Source organism: Melanerpes formicivorus, unplaced genomic scaffold (assembly GCF_026170545.1).
Source record: "Melanerpes formicivorus ecotype bairdi unplaced genomic scaffold, bMelFor1.0.p_v2 SCAF_3, whole genome shotgun sequence".
NCBI classification, from domain to species: Eukaryota; Metazoa; Chordata; class Aves; order Piciformes; family Picidae; genus Melanerpes; species Melanerpes formicivorus.
This window is the reverse complement of record NW_027142355.1, coordinates 42,305,057-42,325,379: the sequence shown is the minus strand read 5'-3', so window position 1 is coordinate 42,325,379 and position 20,323 is coordinate 42,305,057. Positions and strand designations below refer to the sequence as shown.

Here is a 20,323-nt window from a genome sequence, read left to right as displayed (position 1 = left end):
ATGTCTATCCCTACACCGCAGATTTAAAAGCAGAGTAACACCATTGCTTTTGACCCTGCTTCAGTATTTGCCTATGTTTCAAGGGCAATCAAAATTCTGGGCTTTTCCCCTTAGTGGCAGAAATACCCTCTACAACTGGCTAAAACCCAGCATCTGATAGAGAAGTCTTTGCTCATGCCTCCCAGGTAGCAATGGGACAAGAACAGCACCAGGGGAAGATTAGGTGGGATGTGCAGAAACATTTCTTCACTGGAAGAGTGGTCAAGCATTGGAAGTCTGTCCAGGGAAGTGGCAGAGTCTCCATCCCTGGAGGTGTTCAAAAAAGCTGTGGATATGGCACATCAGGACATGATTTAACAGCCATGGTAGGCTTGGGTTGAGAGCTGAATTGATGGGTGTAAAGGTCTTTTTCAACCAAAATAGTTCTGTGATTCTATTCTGTGATTCAAAGATGCACACCATCTATCTGGGATGTCTAATCCTGGTGGCCAAGTTACCAGTCTTTCCTCACAAGACTCTTTCTACTGTGGATGAAGAGCTATGGAGCATCCTGAGCCAAAGCCGTGACACTGGTGCTTAAGAGAAGTTTCATTCTTTTCACTGACTCAGGCTCTTGGTCTGGCCAGACACTTTTCATGGCATAACATCCCCCACTGTCCATCTGCCTATGCTGTAAGCAGCAGTATTTATTCAGTTTGGCTGGGCTGAGCTAAACATTTCTGAGACACAGCTTTGCAAGTGAGCCAGTGCTTACATCTCTATAAATGTACGGACTAGTCTTGAACCGCCACTTTGAATGATGAAAGACAAGAAACAACCATCTTTAAGAGAAGTGATATTTTAAAGAACAATTGGATTTCACTGTACTTATTACACTAAATAATGGTACTGATTTTCCATGTTAAAATCACCAGAAAATAGATAATACCAGAACTCAGTCTCACTCCACAGCCTAAACCCTGCTATATAATGGTTTTCCTGATCTCTTCCACCTGACATGCCTACAACAAGGAGCATTTGAAAGTGGAGGGCTAAGTATTGAATCTAGCATCTAGTGTCCACTAACCCCAAAAAATCCCTTCAGACAACAATGTTCTGATCATGCTTGCATGTGTCCTGAAGGATAGCCTATGACTCAGGTGCCACGGAATTTGCAACCAGGCAGATCTTTCGGTATTGCAGTGCGGCCTTCTGCAACAGTTTCAATCGCCATAGGGTAATGTCAGGTGGCTTAAAAATGGCACTGTTCTAAACTAAATTTTCCACAAAATAGATAATTTATCTAAATATATGGGCACCTCCTTCTGCCTGATAAAACTGCACATGCAACACTGTTCACATCATTTATTCTGGCGTGGCCTTAAAAGTTTTACATTCTGGAGACCTTTGTGCTGAAAACAAATAGAGAACATGGTCAGCAGGAGCCCCAAAGCTGCCACTTGGCATAGGTGGGATGGCATTGGCTTGTAAATATCCTAGACTAGACCTTTAGACCTTTTCTTGTCAAGAAAAGGGCAATGAAGAGCAATGAAGCTGGTGAAAAGTCTGGGGAATAGTTCTTCTGAGGAGCAGCTGAGGAAACTGGAGTTGTTTCATCTGGAGGAAAGAAGGCTGCGGGGAGACCTTCTTGCTCTCTACAGCTCCCTGAAAGGAGGTTGGAGGGAGATGGGCGTAGGACAAGAGGAAATGGCCTCAAATTGCAGCAGGAGAGGTTTAGATTGGACATTAGAAAAAACCAGAGAGGGCTCTCAAACACTGGAACCAGCTCCCCAGGGAGTTAAGTCCCCATCCCTGGAGGTGTTTAGAAGAGACAGAGATGTGGTGCTGAGCAACATTGTTTAGCACCAGACATGGTAGTGCTAGAGAATGATTTGACTTTATGATCTTAAAAGTCTAAAAGTCTGAAACGATTCTGTGATTCCAATTACTTAGTACTGCCCCTCCTCCTCACTCAAATTGTTATTGTCAGAGAGGGCAGACAGCAATAGCTGCAGTTAAGGTTATCCAAATGTTTTCATCACGAGATCCAGCTTTCCCTCACTTTTAACTCTGCAAGAATTATTTCTTTTAGGCTGCAGCTTGCAGGTGTGGGCACTGCTTTAGATTTCTTCTTACTTTTTCAAGTTCCTGACAAGTTGATCCAGCTAACAATAAGGTTAACACCAAAAAAAGTGTTGCTTTTTAAATTTTTCTGGGAAAACCCTTCAGTTTATCAACAATTTCTAATGCAATCCCACTCAGGAGGCAGGATCTTAAACTCTATCATTGCTACAGGTATAGAAAGAGGAGGTATTTTCCCATGTGTTTCTACTGTAATCTGGACATGAATTCACTATTCCTAAGTCTCTTCTCTCTGACAAAACTCTTTTGATGTTTGTGAGCCAGCTAGCATCTTCTACACTCAAGATGTATTTTACAGTGGCCTTGGATCTAAAGGATGCAGGTCTTCTGAGGAATTTCATATGGGTCTGTTTGATACTGCTTGGTGTATTTCCAGATGACCTCCCGAGGTCCCTCCTAGCCTCAATGCTTCTCTGTTTTCCTAGTGAGGGGGGCAATTTTTTTCTGGTCACTTAGAAGTGGCATGTTCAAGATTTACACTGAGAACTACTCAGCACTCAAAAACTACAAAATAGCAGACTTCTAGTACCCAGAATTATTGTATCATAACCATCCTCAATGAAATGTGCAGAAAACACTGTTGTCTTACTCATGCAGCACAGGGTGGAGCTGGGGAAAGGCAGAGCTGTGGAATCAGTTGGATAATCTTATTTGCTGCAGAATGAGAGTAAATCAGAAAGAGGCTGTCAAGAAAGTATGGTTTTGTTCCTGGCAGTGAATAGAGCCCTAAAAAGCTCTAACCTGCCCCTTCCGTGGAATTCCTACTTAGATCTTGGCATGCCATTTCAATCACATCCATTTCGAGTTCAAAATATTGTATTTCTTTCTCCGCAGGATTTGCAGCTCCAGCTGAAGCCACTGGGAGCATGGCTTTGATCACAGTAAAGTGCTGAGCTGGGTTCTGGGTGTTTCCTGTGAGTCACCTATCACTACTAAATTACTCGGACATTAACATCTTTACATTCACTTCCCACCTGAAGGCGGGCAAAGCCGTACTTCTAAACTCGACAAGAACGTTCGGAAAATACCTTACCGATGGCTCAAAGCACTTTGAAATTCACAGGAAGGAGTGCCCTGGGAAAATTCACGAGGAAATGAAAAAATTTATCTTCACAACAGAGTTTAAATGCTGTGCATCAGGACAGGCATGACACTGACTTATGAAGAGGAAGCTTTTGAACAAAAAGCCTGTTCAATGAGCGCCGATAATCCCCAATGCTGAACGAAGCAAGACACCAGCGGTAACTGCCTTACTAGCACACCAGGAGGAAATGTAATCATGGAATTAGGATGTTATGACAGTTGTCATGCGTGCATAAAACATATCTCATTACTAGTGGATTTGGCCCAGTACATCTGAAAACCTCTCCAGTATTCTAATTTAGTTGCAGACTGGCTGATTAAAATCCACTTAGTGAGGTACTGGTTCTTTGCCACTTGCTCACAGAAAAAGCCAGAGAAGTGAACTCTGACAAGCCCTGAGAGGCACAGTCTCTTAGACAGTCCATGGTAAATCAGCATATTTGGGAGGGATATACTGGGGGTATGTCAGACCCTAGCAGTCCAGGCTGACAAAGGGCAAGTGTCTGTTTTTCAGCTCTTCAACACAGCTGTATTCAGTACTTGCAAAACTACTCTTCAAGATTTAATCTAGTTCCACTGAAATGGTTAGCTGGGGAGGTTTTTTTAGAAAGTCAAGTTTTGGTTTCAGAACTAGACCCTTACAAATAGCCTGCTGTAGTCTCACAATTACTGCCCTGGCCAATCTGCCTACAGCTTTATACTTCTTTGAGTTTGGAATGACTAGAAATGCAGTTATTTTAAATAGGACTGGAATATATTTGCAGGATGTGCTGTGGGTTTAGGGTTTGGTGCACTCTGCAGCAAGCTCTGCAGCCTTGAAAACCTCAGCATCCCTACTTAGAGCTAAGTCTGTCAGCAAAAGTTCATTATACTTCCAACTACAATTTGACTACCACAGGGCACAGAATCAATTCAAAACTGTCACTGTATCAAACCCTGAGGCACTTAGGGATATCGCTCTAGACAAAGCCCTCATCCTTCAGACACCATTTTACTATGAAGAACAGTAATGTAATTCCTAAGGAATGTACACATGTGTGGGAATAAATAGCAAATAACATCAATAAACATCCTTTTCCACTTCACCAATGCAGCTCATGCTGCGCTGCAATCAACAGCGCCAGAGTTCATTTCTAATAAACACTGACAATGACAATTACCATCAAGGCAATTTCTCTCTGCACTTTTGCCTTTGGCCCTGTGTAACCTCTTAATACTGAGGAACAATCAGGCTAGAGAACGTCCTGTGTTACTTCTTGATGATATTCAAAGGTGAACACAGGATCACAGGATGTTAGGAGTTAGAGGGGACCTCTGAAGATCTGTGAGTCCAACTCCCCTGCCAGAGCAGGACTATAGAATCTAATGCAGGTCACACAGGAAGGCACCCAGATGGGTCTTGAAAGTCTCCAGAGTAGGAGACTCCACAATCTCTCTGGGGAGTCTGTTCCAGTGCTCTGTGACTCTAACACTAAAGAAGTTCTCCCTCACAGTGAGGTGGAACTTCCTGTGCTACAGTTTATATCCATTGCCCCTTGTCCTACTACAGGGCACGAGTGAGAAGAGGCTGTCCCTTCCTTCTTGACACCCAGCCCTCATGCATTCTTATCCATTTATTAGATCCCCCCTCAGTCTTCTCTCCAGACTAAAAAGCCCCAGGTCTCTCAGCCTTCCTTCAATAAAAGATATCAAAATACAGTGGCTCTCTGCAAAGCACAAACCATGCTTACTGTTGATTTATTGCACTTACTCACTTGCCCCACCCCCAGCCCAATGCTACCAAGTAGGAAAGCAGCCTATTGGAATCAGAGCTAACACTCACTGAAGCCATCAGGACTCCCACGCAATTCAGCAGCTTTCAGATAGTGGTGCTGAGTTACAGAGGGTCAATTAAATAATTTCCAGTTCTGTGGGCTAATGAGTATCTGTATCCTCAGCATGTCAGCTTCGAGAATACACCACTCAGGGCTGTTCTTTCAAGAACAGTATATATGAAAGCTGCATGTTTTCCGTGTCGTATCAGAAAAAGTGGAGTGTGTAGAGTGGAATCAGGACTACAGCAAGCACTGCTATCCTTTAAAACACAGAACTTAACACACCGAATTTGATAGATCCAGTGGGCAATGCAGATAACATGGACCTTCAAAATATTGCAAGCTGGAATCCTTTAGGCTTCATTTGCTTTCCTTTACAAGGAAAGCCTGGAATAAACCAATCCTCCACATTTCTGCATTCATAAGGAGGTAGAAAACTTGCTACCATTTTGCTACCAGCCACTGACAAGCTTTGGTCATTCAATCCCTCCACAAACTCTACCATAAAAATCACAGTTCTAACATTACAGATGACCTTCACCCAAAACAAAGCTGACTTCTTGACTCCTGGAAACTAGCAACAATGAGGCAAACAAGACATTTTGGGGCATTTGAAATTTAATCTTCATCTACCTACATTTGCAGTCCTTCTGGTTTTTGGCAAGTTCAAAGCCAGGCCTACATTCACAGGCAACCCCACCTTTGGGTGTCTCTCGGCAGATGTGTGCACACCCATGATCTTTGTTCATGCAGTTCATACCCTCTGTAAAAAAAAACCAAAAGGAAGAACATTAGTATTGAAATGAAATGACAAAGTCATTACATACATTCATTCCTCTAGGAAATTGAATTGCAATTTTTGGTGTGCATCTGGACTGTCAGCCGCAAGGGAGAAGGATGCAGCTGGAAAGAGATACACAACAAAACAAAGTGATCAGGGATAAACCTCCTCTGGGGTGAGTGCAAGAGCTGCTGTGGAATATAGTGTGTCTCTGCTGCATTTAGAAACCCAGGACTTGGGATTTCCTTACTCCATTTCCATATTCTAATCTTCCATCAATACCTCATGGATTTAAAAGATACCCCAGAAAGTTGTCTGTCCTGCTGGTGATTGATAGATCAGAGTTGAATAACCAAGCTCACTGTTATTTTTGCCTTGTATAAACATGATGGCTATTACTGCCTGGTGCATTTTCATTTGCCTGTTAGTAACGTGGCTTAGAGTTTTAAACTCACAAAATCTACCAAAGATTGCACCTGAGCATTTTTCCTTCAATCTGTTCCTTTGCTATTTGTTACACATCTCGATCACCTGGTCAGCCACCATAAGTGCTGTATGAAATAAAACATGCTGGCTCTTCAACACACATCCAAGTGCCATAAGTGGATTCCTTGAATGTTTTTGCCAAGGAGCAGTATCAAGCAGCTTTCTTTTGAATCACCATAGGGTCAGTTTTAGCTTTCTAGATCACGTAAGTGATTTAGATACTGAATGCACTTCATGCTCTTAGTGCACAGTTAATTTGAACCCCACATATTCACAGAAATCTTGAACTCAGTCCCTATGGGTCAGCATCTAGCATTCCTCCTGTGAATAAAGGCTAGCTACATTTGCATTACAAAGCCTTCCCAGACTTCCCCTTGGATATCTGACCTTGAAAGGAGAGAGAAATTGTCTCAGAGTACACTGACAGAGAACGCACAGTGTAATGCAGCTTACTACCATGAGAAAGGTAGGAAACATCAGCGTGGAGACAACGCTCAGTTCTCACTTTGTAACACGGCTGCTTCTACTTATACTAGGCCAATACTAGGTCACCCATAGTGACCACGTGCTGTAAGGGGCTGTTGCAAGGATTACACTTCCAAATGTGAAAACGATCACTGCCTTCTCCCTTTTCATTCTTACAGAAACTGTGTGAATGTCCCTGCCACCCCTGGCACCTACACATGCTGCCCTTAGGCTGAAGCTAGTGTCACACTATCAAGTACTTGAAAACAAGTATCAAGGCTCTAAGATGAAGATGAACAAAAGGCTTTCTGCATACAAAACAGTTTTTCACTGAACACAAATTAGCACTTAAGACAGCTACCAAGAAACTTTGTGGACAGAATTGTGAGAAGGAGATGCTACAGAAAGTTTCACCAAGTTGGCAGAAGCTAGCAGCTTCACAAGTCATTTGCAGTGCTTGACTTTATCTGAGAAAGGTTTATATTAGCAGAGCAACACAAAACACACATCATCAGTCTGAGTGGTGGGTTTGTTCTTCTCTCCTACAAAAGTATCAGGATGGTAAATCTTATTGCTTATGGAAATCAACCTTACAGACAACAGGCACATCTCTCTCTTCTAAATTCCCTTCTATATTGGCCTTGATGAGTCTGAAGACCTTGCCAAAGTACAAAATTACTCTTTGTAAACTGCAGCCTGGACAACAGATGCTGTTGGAAGATACAATACACAGTATGTATGACTCTATACCATCCTACACATCAAAGCCAGATACGAATGTTTTGTTTGGGTGAACAGATGTAAGAAAACTGGGAACAGCCTTATTGAAAGTTTTGAGGCATCTCCCAACAAAGGATTTCAGAGACAATGTGCTTGACAAACTACATTCCTGCACACTACATGATGTACAGAAAAGGATCTGGGAAAGATAACACATGCCTGATTGAGTCACACTGCTAAAGCAAGGGGTAGAGTGGCATTAGAAAGATGAAAGAAGGTATTTAATGGTCCAGAAGTGTTATGGAGCAAGTGATTTTCAGTGTTGACCAATGGACAGTGTATATCTGCCACTGTTAAAATCACTTGGGAAAAGAGAAATTGTGCATTGCTAAAAATGTAGGACAAATTGAAGATCAGAATAGTTATATTTTGAAACAAAAGTGAAAGACGAAGAAGAATTTTATACTGGCACTTGTGTGCGAGACCACAGTATTTCAGCCACTGCATTAATCATTAAGCAGCTACTGTATTCAGCAGGGAGCTGAAGCTGTAGAAAAACTGTTTTCAGTTCCATGTTTAGCTAAAGAAGAACACCAAAGAAATCTCCTAAGCCAGAAAACCTAAGATCTGGTAAAAGACCAGGATTTCTTTAGTCAAGAACAGAAAACAAATGCTTTGGCTTGTTTAATAATGTAAGCTAAACCAAACTCATGTTCATTTGCAAATAGCTTTAGTCATTCCAAATTGTCATTTTTCAGCAAATGCAGGGTGATGCCTTCTGTATCTACATACACAAAGGCAGGAGCAAGGAGGTTCCTGTCCTCAGGGATGGTTAATCACAGTATCACTAAGGTTGGAAGAGACCTCGAGGATCATCAAGTCCAACCAGCAACTGATGTCATTTACCTAGACCTGAGCAAAGCCTTCGACACTGTCCCGCACCACATCCTGGTCTCCAGGCTGGTGACACATGGGTGTGATGGGTGACCACTAGATGGATAAGGAACTGGCTTGATGGCCGCACCCAAAGAGTGGCTGTCAATGGCTCCATGTCCCAGTGGAGGCCAGGGACAAGCGGAGTCCCTCAGGGATCAGTCCTGGGACCTGTCTTATTCAACATCTTTGTGGGGGACATGGACAGTGGCATTGAGTGCACCCTCAGCAGGTTTGCTGATGACACCAAGCTGTGTGGTGCAGCAGACAGCTGGAGGGAAGGGAGGCCATCCAGAGGGACCTTGACAGGCTGGAGAGGTGGGCACAGGCCAACCTCATGAAGTTCAATAAGAGCAAGTGCAGGGTCCTGCAGCTGGGTCGAGGCAATCCCAGGCACAAATCCAGGCTGGGCAGGGACTGGCTGGAAAGTAGCCCTGAGGAGAGAGACTTGGGGGTGCTGGTGGATAAAAAGCTCAACAGGAGCTCTCAGTGTGCACTTGCAGCCCGCAAAGCCAATCAGATCCTGGGCTGCAGCAGGAGAAGTGTGGCCAGCAGGTCGAGGGAGGTGATCCTCCCCCTCTGCTCAGCCCTGGTGAGACCCCACCTGGAGAACTGTGTCCAGTTCTGGAGCCCCTATTACAAGAGGGATGTGGAGGTGCTGGAATGTGTCCAGAGAAGGGCCACGAGGATGATCAGAGGGCTGGAGCACCTCTCCTATGAGGACAGACTGAAGGAGTTGGGGCTGTTCAGTCTGGGGAAGAGAAGGCTCCCAGGTGACCTCATTGTGGCCTTCCAGTATCTGAAGGGGGCTACAGGAAGGCTGGGGAGGGACTGCTCAGGATCTCAGGTAGTGATAGGACTAGGGGGAATGGAATGAAGCTGGAGGTGTGGAGATTCAGGCTGGAGGTGAGGAGGAAGTTCTTCACCATGAGAGTGGTGAGACCCTGGAATGTGTTGTCCAGGGAGGTGGTCGAGGCCCCGTCCCTGGGGGTGTTTAAGAGCAGGCTGGATGAGGCTCTGTCCAGCCTGATCTAGTGTGGGGTGTCCCTGCCCATGGCAGGGGGGTTGGAACTAGATGATCCTTGTGGTCCCTTCCAACCCTGAATGAAACTATGAAACTGTGAAACCTGTCACCACAGACCTCATGACTAGACCATGGCACCAAGTGCCACATCCAATCCCCTCTTGAACACCTCCAGGGATGGGGACTCCACCACCTCCCTGGGCAGCACATTCCAATGACCAATGACTCTCTCAGTGAAGAACTTTCTCCTCACCTCCAGCATAAACTTCCCCTGGTACAGCTTGAGACTGTGTCCTCTTGTTCTGGTGCTGGTTGCCTGGGAGAAGAGACCAACTCCCCCCTGGCTACAACCTCCCTTCAGGTAGTTGTAGAGAGCAATGAGGTCACCCCTGAGCCTCCTCTTCTCCAGGCTAAACAACCCCAGCTCCCTCAGCCTCTCCTCACAGGGCTGTGCTCAAGGCCTCTCCCCAGCCTCCTTGCCCTTCTCTGGACACCTTCAAGTCTCTCGATGTCCTTCCTAAACTGAGGGGCCCAGAACTGGACACAGGACTCAAGGTGTGGCCTAACCAATGCAGAGTCCAGGGGCACAATGACCTCCCTGCTCCTGCTGGCCACACTGTTCCTAATGCAGGCCAGGATGCCATTGGCCTTCTTGGCCACCTGGGCACACTGCTGGCTCATGTTCAGGCAGCTGTCAATCAGCACCCCCAGGTCCCTCTCTGTTTGGCAGCTCTCAGCCACTCTGACCCCAGCCTGTAGCTCTGCACGGGGTTGTTGTGGCCAAAGTGCAGCACCTGGCACTTGGACTTGCTGAATGCCATCCTGTTGGACTCTGTCCATCTGTCCAGCTGGTCGAGGCCCCTCTGCAGATGCACAACTCCAATTGCCTTTGGAGTTTTTCTCTTTATTTCTGTATACCCCAGCTCAGAAGATGGACCCCAGCACTGAGAGGATTGCCCTGGACTTCACAGGTTGCTCCTTCTTAGAACTGACCAACCTAATGTAAAATTAGGGAGAAGAAGGCAAAGAGCTGATGCTTTCCTGCTGTAATGACCCACAGCAGGTTTACTTCAGTATGTTGCACAGCCTGGACGAAACAACAGGCAATGCATTTTGCACTCCAGCCTTCACCAGAAAGTATCTGCAAAATGACGTATTTTAGGACACAGCCTTATGGCTGCCTTCTCTCCTGCTGTGTGTGCAACTCCATCACTCTGGTTTTGAATCCAAACTGTTTCTAGCTGCTTGTCTTGATTTTTGCAGTGATCTGTGTCTCAGATTCTAGAACTGAAGTGACTACAGATCAAGTGAAAAACACAGCTTCCAAATCCAGGGAAGGACTAAGCATTGATTAAAGAAGTCTGTACACCAAAAAAATCTGTACTTTATTTTCATGGCACTAGAGTGTCCAAGAAGTTGAAAGGTTCTAGGCTTTTCATGTTGTCAACAGAAGCAGTATCTTAATTCCATGTGCTGTTTATTCAAGGTAGGCTCTAAAATGTAGCAAAAATAATCACAGAATCACAGAATGTTAGGGGTTGGAAGGGACCTTGAAAGATCATCTAATCCAACCCCCCTGCCAGAACAGGATCACATAGAGAAGGTCACACAAGAACAAATGGATGCTTGTCCTCTTTGGCAGTGCTGGTAGACAGTAAAATAAACTTTTCAAGCACAGAGAGATTCGCAGCAAATTCACCTTATGAAAGGGCAGCAGAACTGAATCCAATGGAAAAACATAAACAGGAACAGAAATGCCACTTAAGAAGGGGAAACACTAATTAAACTAAATCCTCTCTCAGCGTTTTAGATGTGACTTGAGAAATCCTCTCTCATTGCATTCCTGAATTTTTCTGACTTTCAGCTACAAAACTTTGCTCTTGGGAGGAGCAGCAGGCATTGTTGCAGAGCAGGACAGATTTGGGTGCTAGTCTACTACATTAATGCAGTCTGCCATCCAGTTATCATAAACCTTTTCACAGTGCTGTTCTGCAAAATGTTCAGTCTGAGACAATAACCTCTACCTTGCATCATACTCTGCATTTGCTTCAGTGGCTCTGGCAGGGCTTAAATCAGGCTGACTGTGACAACTAGTATACTAATCAGCTTTTACTTTTCATTAACAGTGCCTGTTCTCACCTTAATCAAGGCTTTTAGCAGCTATTTTGCTCGGTGACTCATTATACATTGTTACATTATCCACTACATCATCATCATTTCACTTACTCTTGTACATATTACTGGGTTCAAATAAAAATGCTGATTCTAAACAAAACCAGGGAAAGGCTCTTTGCTCCACAGATACAGTACAGGAAGAACGTTTAGAATATTGCCAGAGTATATGTGGATGAATGTGGTAAGGAAACAGAGGAAATCTTGGACTTAACCCGGAGCACTTGCTTGACTTATACTCAGCCCTCAAAACTACGTAGCTGGCTTCTCTTCTCTTCGGGTTGCTGTTAGTATTACAGCTGCACCCTTATTTAAGCAAAGCCAAGATCTTATTTAAAACATCATTCAAAAAGTTGCAGATGTGATCTATGAAATTCATACATCACATATATTTGGCATGATTCTGTTCCAGTAACTTTCAGAAGAGTTAAAGGACATTAAATGTAAGTTATTTGCAAGTCATTGCATTGATGGACTCACAGTGTTTAGTTGTGAGCTAGTTTACACACTTTTTATGCACACACCCTGTATGTAAAGCAAATAAATCCTTGTAACACAAACAAGAAGTTAGTTTCTCTCCATCAATCTCAGTTACAGGGGATAATTAGTTCTGTTTTGGTGGGGGATTCATGAGATACAAAAACTGCTACCAGCAATACTCCAGACTTTCAAGATTTCTCTCTTCCAGCCAACTGCAAATTCATGGAACAGTAGAGTTCAGCTGTACCAGGACTAGTTGATACAGTTTAAATGTATGCATGCACCACAGCAAAATATAATAATACCCAATATATTATAATTATAAAACCCATCAAGCAAGAAATAGCATGTGGCATGAAATGTAATGTCTTCAGATTGCATAATGGGCACTTATGGACCCTCTCTCAATGCCTGGTGCTATAAAGAGGGAAAATACCTCCAGCAGCAGAGAGAGAGGAAAAAATACAAGAGGAAACCAGCACTCTCACTTTATTTCACAGAATCACCAAGGTTGGAAGAGACCTCAAAGATCATCCAGTCCAACCTGTCACCACAGACCTCATGACTAGACCATGGCACCAAGTGCCACATCCAATCCCCTCCTGAACACCTCCAGGGATGGGGACTCCACCACCTCCCTGGGCAGCACATTCCAATGACCAATGACTCTCTCAGTGAAGAACTTTCTCCTCACCTCCAGCCTAAACTTCCCCTGGCACAGCTTGAGACTGTGTCCTCTTGTTCTGGTGCTGGTTGCCTGGGAGAAGAGACCAACTCCTCCCTGGCTACAACCTCCTTTCAGGTAGTTGTAGAGAGCAATGAGGTCTCCCCTGAGCCTCCTCTTCTCCAGGCTAAACAACCCCAGCTCCCTCAGCCTCTCCTCACAGGGCTGTGCTCAAGGCCTCTCCCCAGCCTTGTTGCCCTTCTCTGGACACCTTCAAGTCTCTCAATGTCCTTCCTAAACTGAGGGGCCCAGAACTGGACACAGGACTCAAGGTGTGGCCTAACCAGTGCAGAGTCCAGGGGCACTATGACTTCCCTGCTCCTGCTGGCCACACTGTTCCTGATGCAGGCCAGGATGCCCTTGGCCACCTGGGCACACTGCTGGCTCGTGTTTAGGCAGCTGTCAATCAGCACCCCCAGGTCCCTCTCTGTTTGGCACCTCTCAGCCACTCTGACCCCAGCCTGTAGCTCTGCATGGGGTTGTTGTGGCCAAAGTGCAGCACCTGGCACTTGGACTTGTTGAATGCCATCCTGTTGGACTCTGCCCATCTGTCCAGTCTGTCGAGGTCCCTCTGCAGAGCCTTCTGCCCTCTAACAGATCAACAATGTTTTTACTAAACTATTAACAGTGGGATTTGTTTCAGTTTTATTTCTTTTGTTTTGTTTTCCTCTTAAAAATGTATGTGAGGAATCTGCCACACCACAACAAAATACACTGTTCAAGGACCGAGGAACTTAGAAGGCTGACAGAGACAACTCCTCTCCCAGAGTTTTTGGTTTACTCTGCTACTTTGGAAAGAAACAAAGCACACAGTTTCTGAGGGAGACAGGAACATGATGTCAGCAAAAGTGCAAAGTGGCTGTGAATTGTTACGTTATCCGTGGGAATTTCAGCCCTAGAAATGCAGTCAGACGGTTAGCTGTCCAAACAAACTACTGTTAGTACTTTGGCTGGCTTGTGGAAGGCAGCTCCCCATCTACACCTGTGAGTGTCCCCACTTTGACTTTGTTACTCTGGCATCTTGTGCGCTTCACAAGAGTGATGACCATCAACATTTGACTAAAGTGTTATGGTCATGGCCAACAAATACTTGTGGCCAGCTCTTAGCTCCACTGAAATCAAAGGAGCATTTTCCAACAGAAATGACAAGACATGAGGAATGTCTGGGTGAGCTTGACTCCCCAGTCAGAGCCTAGGTTGTGGTCCCCTCAAAACAGATTTGCTCTCCTCAGAATAAAACTGGAGGACAAACCTAATTGCTGGAGGAAGCCACCCCTTCTCAAGTGATCACGAAGCCCCAAGCACAGAGAAGCCTTTCACACACAGACTACTAGAGCTAAGTGAGAAACCTCACATTTGATGTGGTGGAACTGTGATAACCTATGACATGCTGCAACGTTCATCATATTGTTAACTGAAGGAACACAAGACTTTCTTTCCAGCTCCATTCCTGAAATAAGTTGCCTGGTTCTGCCTAAAGCCTCAGGAAAGCACAGTTGTTTCAGTGACTGCAACTCACCCCAACAAAGGTTGAAAAGAAAGGAAAGCAGGCAGGCAGACTAGCCCAGCGAAACAGAATTCTACATTATGAAGTGGATTGGCTCAAGAAATCCTGTACATCATCCAAGAAAACAGCTGCTGGTACATTACAAACTAAACAAACCCAAGTTTGTTTAGCAATCACATGAATTTTCAGTTTAGTTATAAAATGTGCTTAGAGACAGCATTTTCAGCAGGCAGGCTTGCAGTCTGACAAGATGTTCTTGCTCTGAGTGGCAGCCAGAGAACCACGTCACCTACCCCTGAAGATGGGTTTTGTCTTAAGATGTACAAATAAGCATGAGTCAGAAATACAACTTCATTCTGCCAGCAGTGAAAGCAAAGGTCTGGAATTCTGCAAAGGTTCTGTAATTTCAAAAAACTAAAGCCAGGAAGATGAAGTGAAGGATGGCAGCACATGGGCCACGTCAAACCCAGCAGAAACAGAGGAAAACAAGTTCCAGAAAATGCCAACAGTTCCTCTGGGACCAAATACAGAGAATAAGGAAAAATGGCTGAAGTCCAGAGTAGGCTTCTTGTGAGTGAACTGTGCTCTGTGCTGGTGGATCACAGGAAAGAGGTTTGGTGACCTTGGTCTGCTTCCCACATTGCCCTGCTACCATGAGAAGCTGGTGTTCACTGAAACCTTTGGAAAGGCTCTGTTACCTTCTTGCACATAGGTATGGTCTATCTCAAACAAAATTCAGCAAGGTAGCCCAGGGAACGTGCTCCTGCTGTTGCTGTGGCAGAACCGAGGCTGTCAGTCTCTGCCTGTATCTACTTGGCACCTGACATTCACACAAAGGGGATTAAATGGCAGGCGAAGAGATAAATAAAGACAGGAAAGGAAACCAAACCAAAATACAGTCCATGCTACCAGAATCTGCTTCTTATTTTGCATCATCTTTAAATCACAATTCCTTAAACAGTAAAGCAAATAAAAGGAAAAGGCTGGGTTTAGAGGAGTCACTGCCATTCAAAGTCTGTTGGCAGATGGAAGTGCCTCTGATGGCAGACAAGGCCATGCTGGAGGCACAGCTGAGAAATCAGCTTTCTCCATTTCAGTCTTCACCACTGCTGCCATATTTCTTGGTGCCTTGGTGGAGGCTAAGAAACTTTGTGTAGTTTTGATATCATAGAATCACAGAATTGTCAGGATTGGAAAGTACCTCAAAGATCACCTAGTTCCAACCCCCCAGTCATGGGCAGGGACACATTCCACTAGATCAGGTTGCCCAGAGCCACATCCAGTCTGGCTTTAAAAACTTCCAGAGATGGGGCTTCCACCACCTCTTTAGGCAATCTGTTCCAGTGCCTCACCACCCTTGTGGTGACAAACTTCCTAACATCTAACCTAAATCTACCCTCCTCTAGCTTGGATCCATTACCCCTAGTCCTATCACTACCTGACACCCTAAGAAGTCCCTCATCAGCTTTCTTGTAGGCCCCCTTCAGATATTGGACAGCCACAAGGAAGTCTTCTTGAAGCCTTCTCTTTTCTCTAAACTGAACAACCCCAACTCTCTCAGCCTGTCCTCATAGCAGAGGAGCTCCAGCCCTCCAATCATCCTCGTGGCCCTCCTCTCGACCTACTCCAGCAGTGTGATGTAGCTCTTATGCTGGGAGCACCAGAACTGGATGCAGTACTCCAGGTGGGGTCTCATATGAGGAGAGTAGAGGAGCAGAATCATTTCCCTCATCCTGTTGGTCATGAAGCCCAGGACATGGTTGCCTTCTGGGCTTCAAGCACACATTGCCAGCTCATGTTGGGGTTTTCATTAACTGACACTCCCAAGTCCTTCTCTTAGAGATTGCTCTCCAGCCACTCCTCATTCAGCCTATATTTGTGTTTGGGATTGCCCCAGTCCAGCTGTAGGACCTTGTACTTGGCCTTGTTGAGCTTCCTGAGGTTGGCATGGGCACACCAAGTCCCTCTGGATGGCATCTCTTCCCTCCAGCATCTTAACCCGACCACACAGCCCGGTGTCATCTGCAAACTTGATGAGGGTGCACCCAATCCCACAGACCATGTTGCTGACAAAGATGTTAAACTGCACCATACCAATCCCTGAGGGGCACCACTCAGCACTGCTCTCCATTTGGACAGGAGAAGTTGATTGCAACTCTGAGTGTGACCATCCAGCCAGCTCCTCATCCAGTGAGTGCTCCAGCCCTCAAGTCCACACTTCAGATTTGCATCAATATTGCCAGCAGAGAAACCCAGTGGTCTAAGTTATTGTCCAACAACCATACAGCTGATTCTACCAGCCATGGTGACTTGCAAATCTGAACCTGACACCAAAATGTGCATAATATATTTGGAAGCCCTAAGTCAGCTGCAGGTTCTCTCAAAAATGAAAGTGTGGGCACACTTCAGTAGAATGCTTGCACACAAGTCAATTACTTTATAGGTGCAAAACTTGTGTTCAAACCTCAATGGTAGTACAGTCCACTTTCATGCACCATTGGTGTGCAGGAAGCAGATTGTCCCCTTGAGGAAGTTACACTGGGAGGTGTAAACTGGAGTGCCGGAAAGAGCATCGAAGTGTAGGATAGTTTCAAAACATTTAAACATATCCTTTTTGTTTGTTTGTAATAAAAGCACATACCTTTCACTGCCAAGTATGAAAGAGAGAAGGCAATCCGAGTCAGAACTGCAGTGGAGTCAGGGAAGAATGAAATGATACTATGACTTAGAAAATGCTACCTCTTCTAGAATGTTATTCTAAACAGACTGTCAATACCTGAGGACAATGGAAGACTGAAGATGAAAGCAAAATGTATGTTTGCAAGCTGCCTTGTGAATGGGCAATTCAGTTTCCTCTCAAAATGTTTTAAGATGTGTGTAGTGGCTGCACCAAGAGCTGTGCTGCCCGGAGCACAATCATAACTAAATACCTGCTTCAATAAGCTCGGAGTGTTTTGTTGCTCCTTTCTCCTCTGTCTACTGATTGATTATTTGGTGTGTCTGGTGCTGGAGCTCACAAATGTCAAAATTCAAGGGTTTCTTTTCCCATCTTTTTGATCAAAGAAATGTTTATGTCTCCTTCCCATATTGTGTCTCTTCAAATTATTGGCTTATTCAAAGTTTTGCTTTTAGGTTTTTTTTTTTTGGGGGGGTTGTTTATTTTTAATACCAAAGTGTGATGTACACAAGAGAGGTAAATGATGTCAGAATCCTTTCTGCCCCAAACCAGTCTGTAAATCTTCAGAAAAGCAAAGTTCATGGGTGCATTTAAAAGGGGCACAATCTGTTTGTGCTTAAAAGAAAGTCCCCTTTTTTTGTGTGTGCAGAATAACAATGCTAGAATGTCCTATTCTAAAGAACTGTTGCCATGGTGATGACATCAATAACATCATTTTCTGCATCCTTGTCCTTTAAACACATAAGGAACGCAACAAGCATGGGTAAATGTGCAAAAAAGAACAATTACCTTTTCTCTCTCAACAGCAGAGGAAAGCTTTTTTTCACCTCATCAATAGAAAATTATGTAGAAAGGAATAATAAAAACTGTTACAAGAAGCACCAAGAAGCCTATTAGTGACAAAGGCTTTTTTTTTGCTTTTTCTCTTTGTTTCTTTTCTTTTTCTTTCCATGAATAATTACAGCTCTTCAAGAAGAGCTCAGCCCAGGCTGAGGACCCTTTGCAAGCTTTAGATGGTAAAACAAACATTTGACTATACAAGGATTTCCCTTTCATGTACCTTTCCAAGGAAAACCAACTAAAATCCAGAGTGAAATGGGAGAGAGAAAAGAGAGAAACATCTGCTGAGATTCCTTTGAGAGCCCTGCACATTTGCCAGTAAGATGCATATCAAAAGCAACTAGATTAGTGACAGACTCAGTGTAATCTCAAGGCAGCAGGTTCAAACTGTCTGTGGTGTTAAAGTTTGGCTTTTCAAGTAGCGTAATAACAGGAAGCTAGTTGGATTCTGTCCAAACAGGAGGAACAGGATTTCAACAGTTATAAACTACTGTTAAACTTAAAACCTCAAAGGCCAAAGCAAAATGGTGGGTAGGTTTAATACACTAAATCATTGCACAAATAGCGGCACCTCTGCCACAACAAGACTTGACTACAGGGACTTCCAATAGTCATGGAACATATAATTAGGGAACCCATCTGAAACATTCACTTTTGTCCTGACTACCTGGGTAGCCTGCATATAGGTACTCTGGATGTGCTGCTTGATGCTTTCTGCACACAGTGAAGGTCAATGTGTTGTGCAGTGGCTTGTTTACATCATTTGGGCCTTTCCACATGCACCTAGAGTCAGAGGCTGAAGGGGAAGATGGGAAGATCTCCTGCTTCCTTCTCCTTGCCTCAGGGTAGTAAAAAGGAACATAAGAGAAAAGTGTGGAGGAAATGAAGAAAGGAGTGACAGATTTTAAAGGTAGCTGGAGTACAGGAGTTGTAGATGAGAACAGGAATAAAAAAGCTCAGGTACTTACATCCTAGAGAGTGAGACCAAAGGGCTATTAGGGTTAATGACAGCAAAGATACATAGCAGAAAACTTTAGTCCTATTTAAAGCAGTAAATGGAATTTATTAAGGTGAGGCAATTCCAAACTCTTTAGCTGAAGGGGAATGGTCCAGGAGTACAAGGTAACAACTCAACCATACAGATGCATTTGCAATAGAAAGTCCTAGCAAGTTAGGGAAGGGAATTCAAGATGTTTGAATTATTTTCCTGAACACATTATTGTCATTTGCTTTATCCACTGATTTCTCACTGCTTCTGTACCTCCATCTTTAAAGTAAGAGATAATGCTTGCTCATTTTGGATAGCTCCTTCAGCTCTCCACTTGTTACTGTGGAAATTCTAAAGGTATTGTAAGCCAGTAAAAGATGAAGAACATCTGGAAATGGCAGGAACCAATTCTTTTCCATTCTGTTTCAGAGCTTCTACAATGTTTCCAAGTACTCCACTATTCCTTTAAATACTTACACTGACTGAGTTCTGTTTCATGGGAAAAAAGCTTCCACATTCTGTCTAGATTTCAATACATTCCAGAGTTGTTTAGAGAGCTCTTTTGAAAGGCTTTAATAGGGCAGCTAATGGCTAACTCAGCTCATGGCGGGGGGGGCTATTCACCAAAGTCCCCAAAACCCAGTGAAATCCATTTCTCAGTACCCATACATTGCCCTTTTATCTCTGAAGATGCACGAATTAAAGACAAATTCTTGGAATGAAATGTTCTATTCCCTTCTGTCCTGGTTTGCCTGAGATTTGGAAAGAAAATCTCTACTTTTGCAATTTCCTAGCTGGGCTCAAGAGGCCGAAAGGAGAACAGCAATTCCTAACTCACCAGTTCCTCAGATCAACACTCCTGCATGGCTGTCAACAAAACAAACCAGCAGATTTGATAAATGGGTGAGTCTCTTGAACTCCTCTGACACACTTTAAAGGCCACTGGAAGTTTATATGCTTAATTTATGGAGTAAGTATTAAAAATGTACATGTGTTTTGTTAAGCAACAGTTTCTTAACTCTGTTTGACCTTGTGACTGGAAGGATACTCAGTAATTTTAATTGCTCATAGGGTACCTCAGAAGGCATGCAATACATAAAGGGTCACTTCAGTGTGAACACATTAGTCCACAGATCTTTGAGAAAGTCTTCTTAATCTTTTATTCTGAAGAGAGAAAAAAGGCTTAAGGAATGAGGCATCTCAAAAAGATATGTCACTGCTTACAGTATGATTGCCTTTAATCATTCATTCAAAAAACAAAACAAAACCTTACATTCCTTACAAGAGTTTGGTATCAGTTAAATAACTCTCCTTTTCTATCCCCTGAGTCCTCAGACTGCGTTTCCTCCACCTGAACTTGTAAAATGGGACTATTTTTCAATGGAAGAGCAGAGGACTGATGTCAAAGTTTAAACTCCCCTATAAGAACATATTCTGAATACTGATGCTGCTTCTAAAAAGAGAACAATCTGCCAATTTTAGGGATGACTGCAGAATGGAAACCTGAA

General features: G+C 44.0%; 1 protein-coding gene across 4 annotated transcripts in view; it reads right to left on the bottom strand.

Moving 5' to 3' along the window:
• SCUBE1 (signal peptide, CUB domain and EGF like domain containing 1) overlaps window positions 1-20,323 on the bottom strand; it is a 226,197-nt gene that overhangs the window by 96,344 nt on the left and 109,530 nt on the right. For all 4 annotated transcript variants that reach the window (XM_068170772.1, XM_068170778.1, XM_068170786.1 and 1 more), the window contains one exon: window positions 5,656-5,781. In XM_068170772.1, coding sequence (XP_068026873.1) covers window positions 5,656-5,781 — 126 coding nt within the window. The remainder of the gene's footprint in view (window positions 1-5,655; window positions 5,782-20,323) is intronic.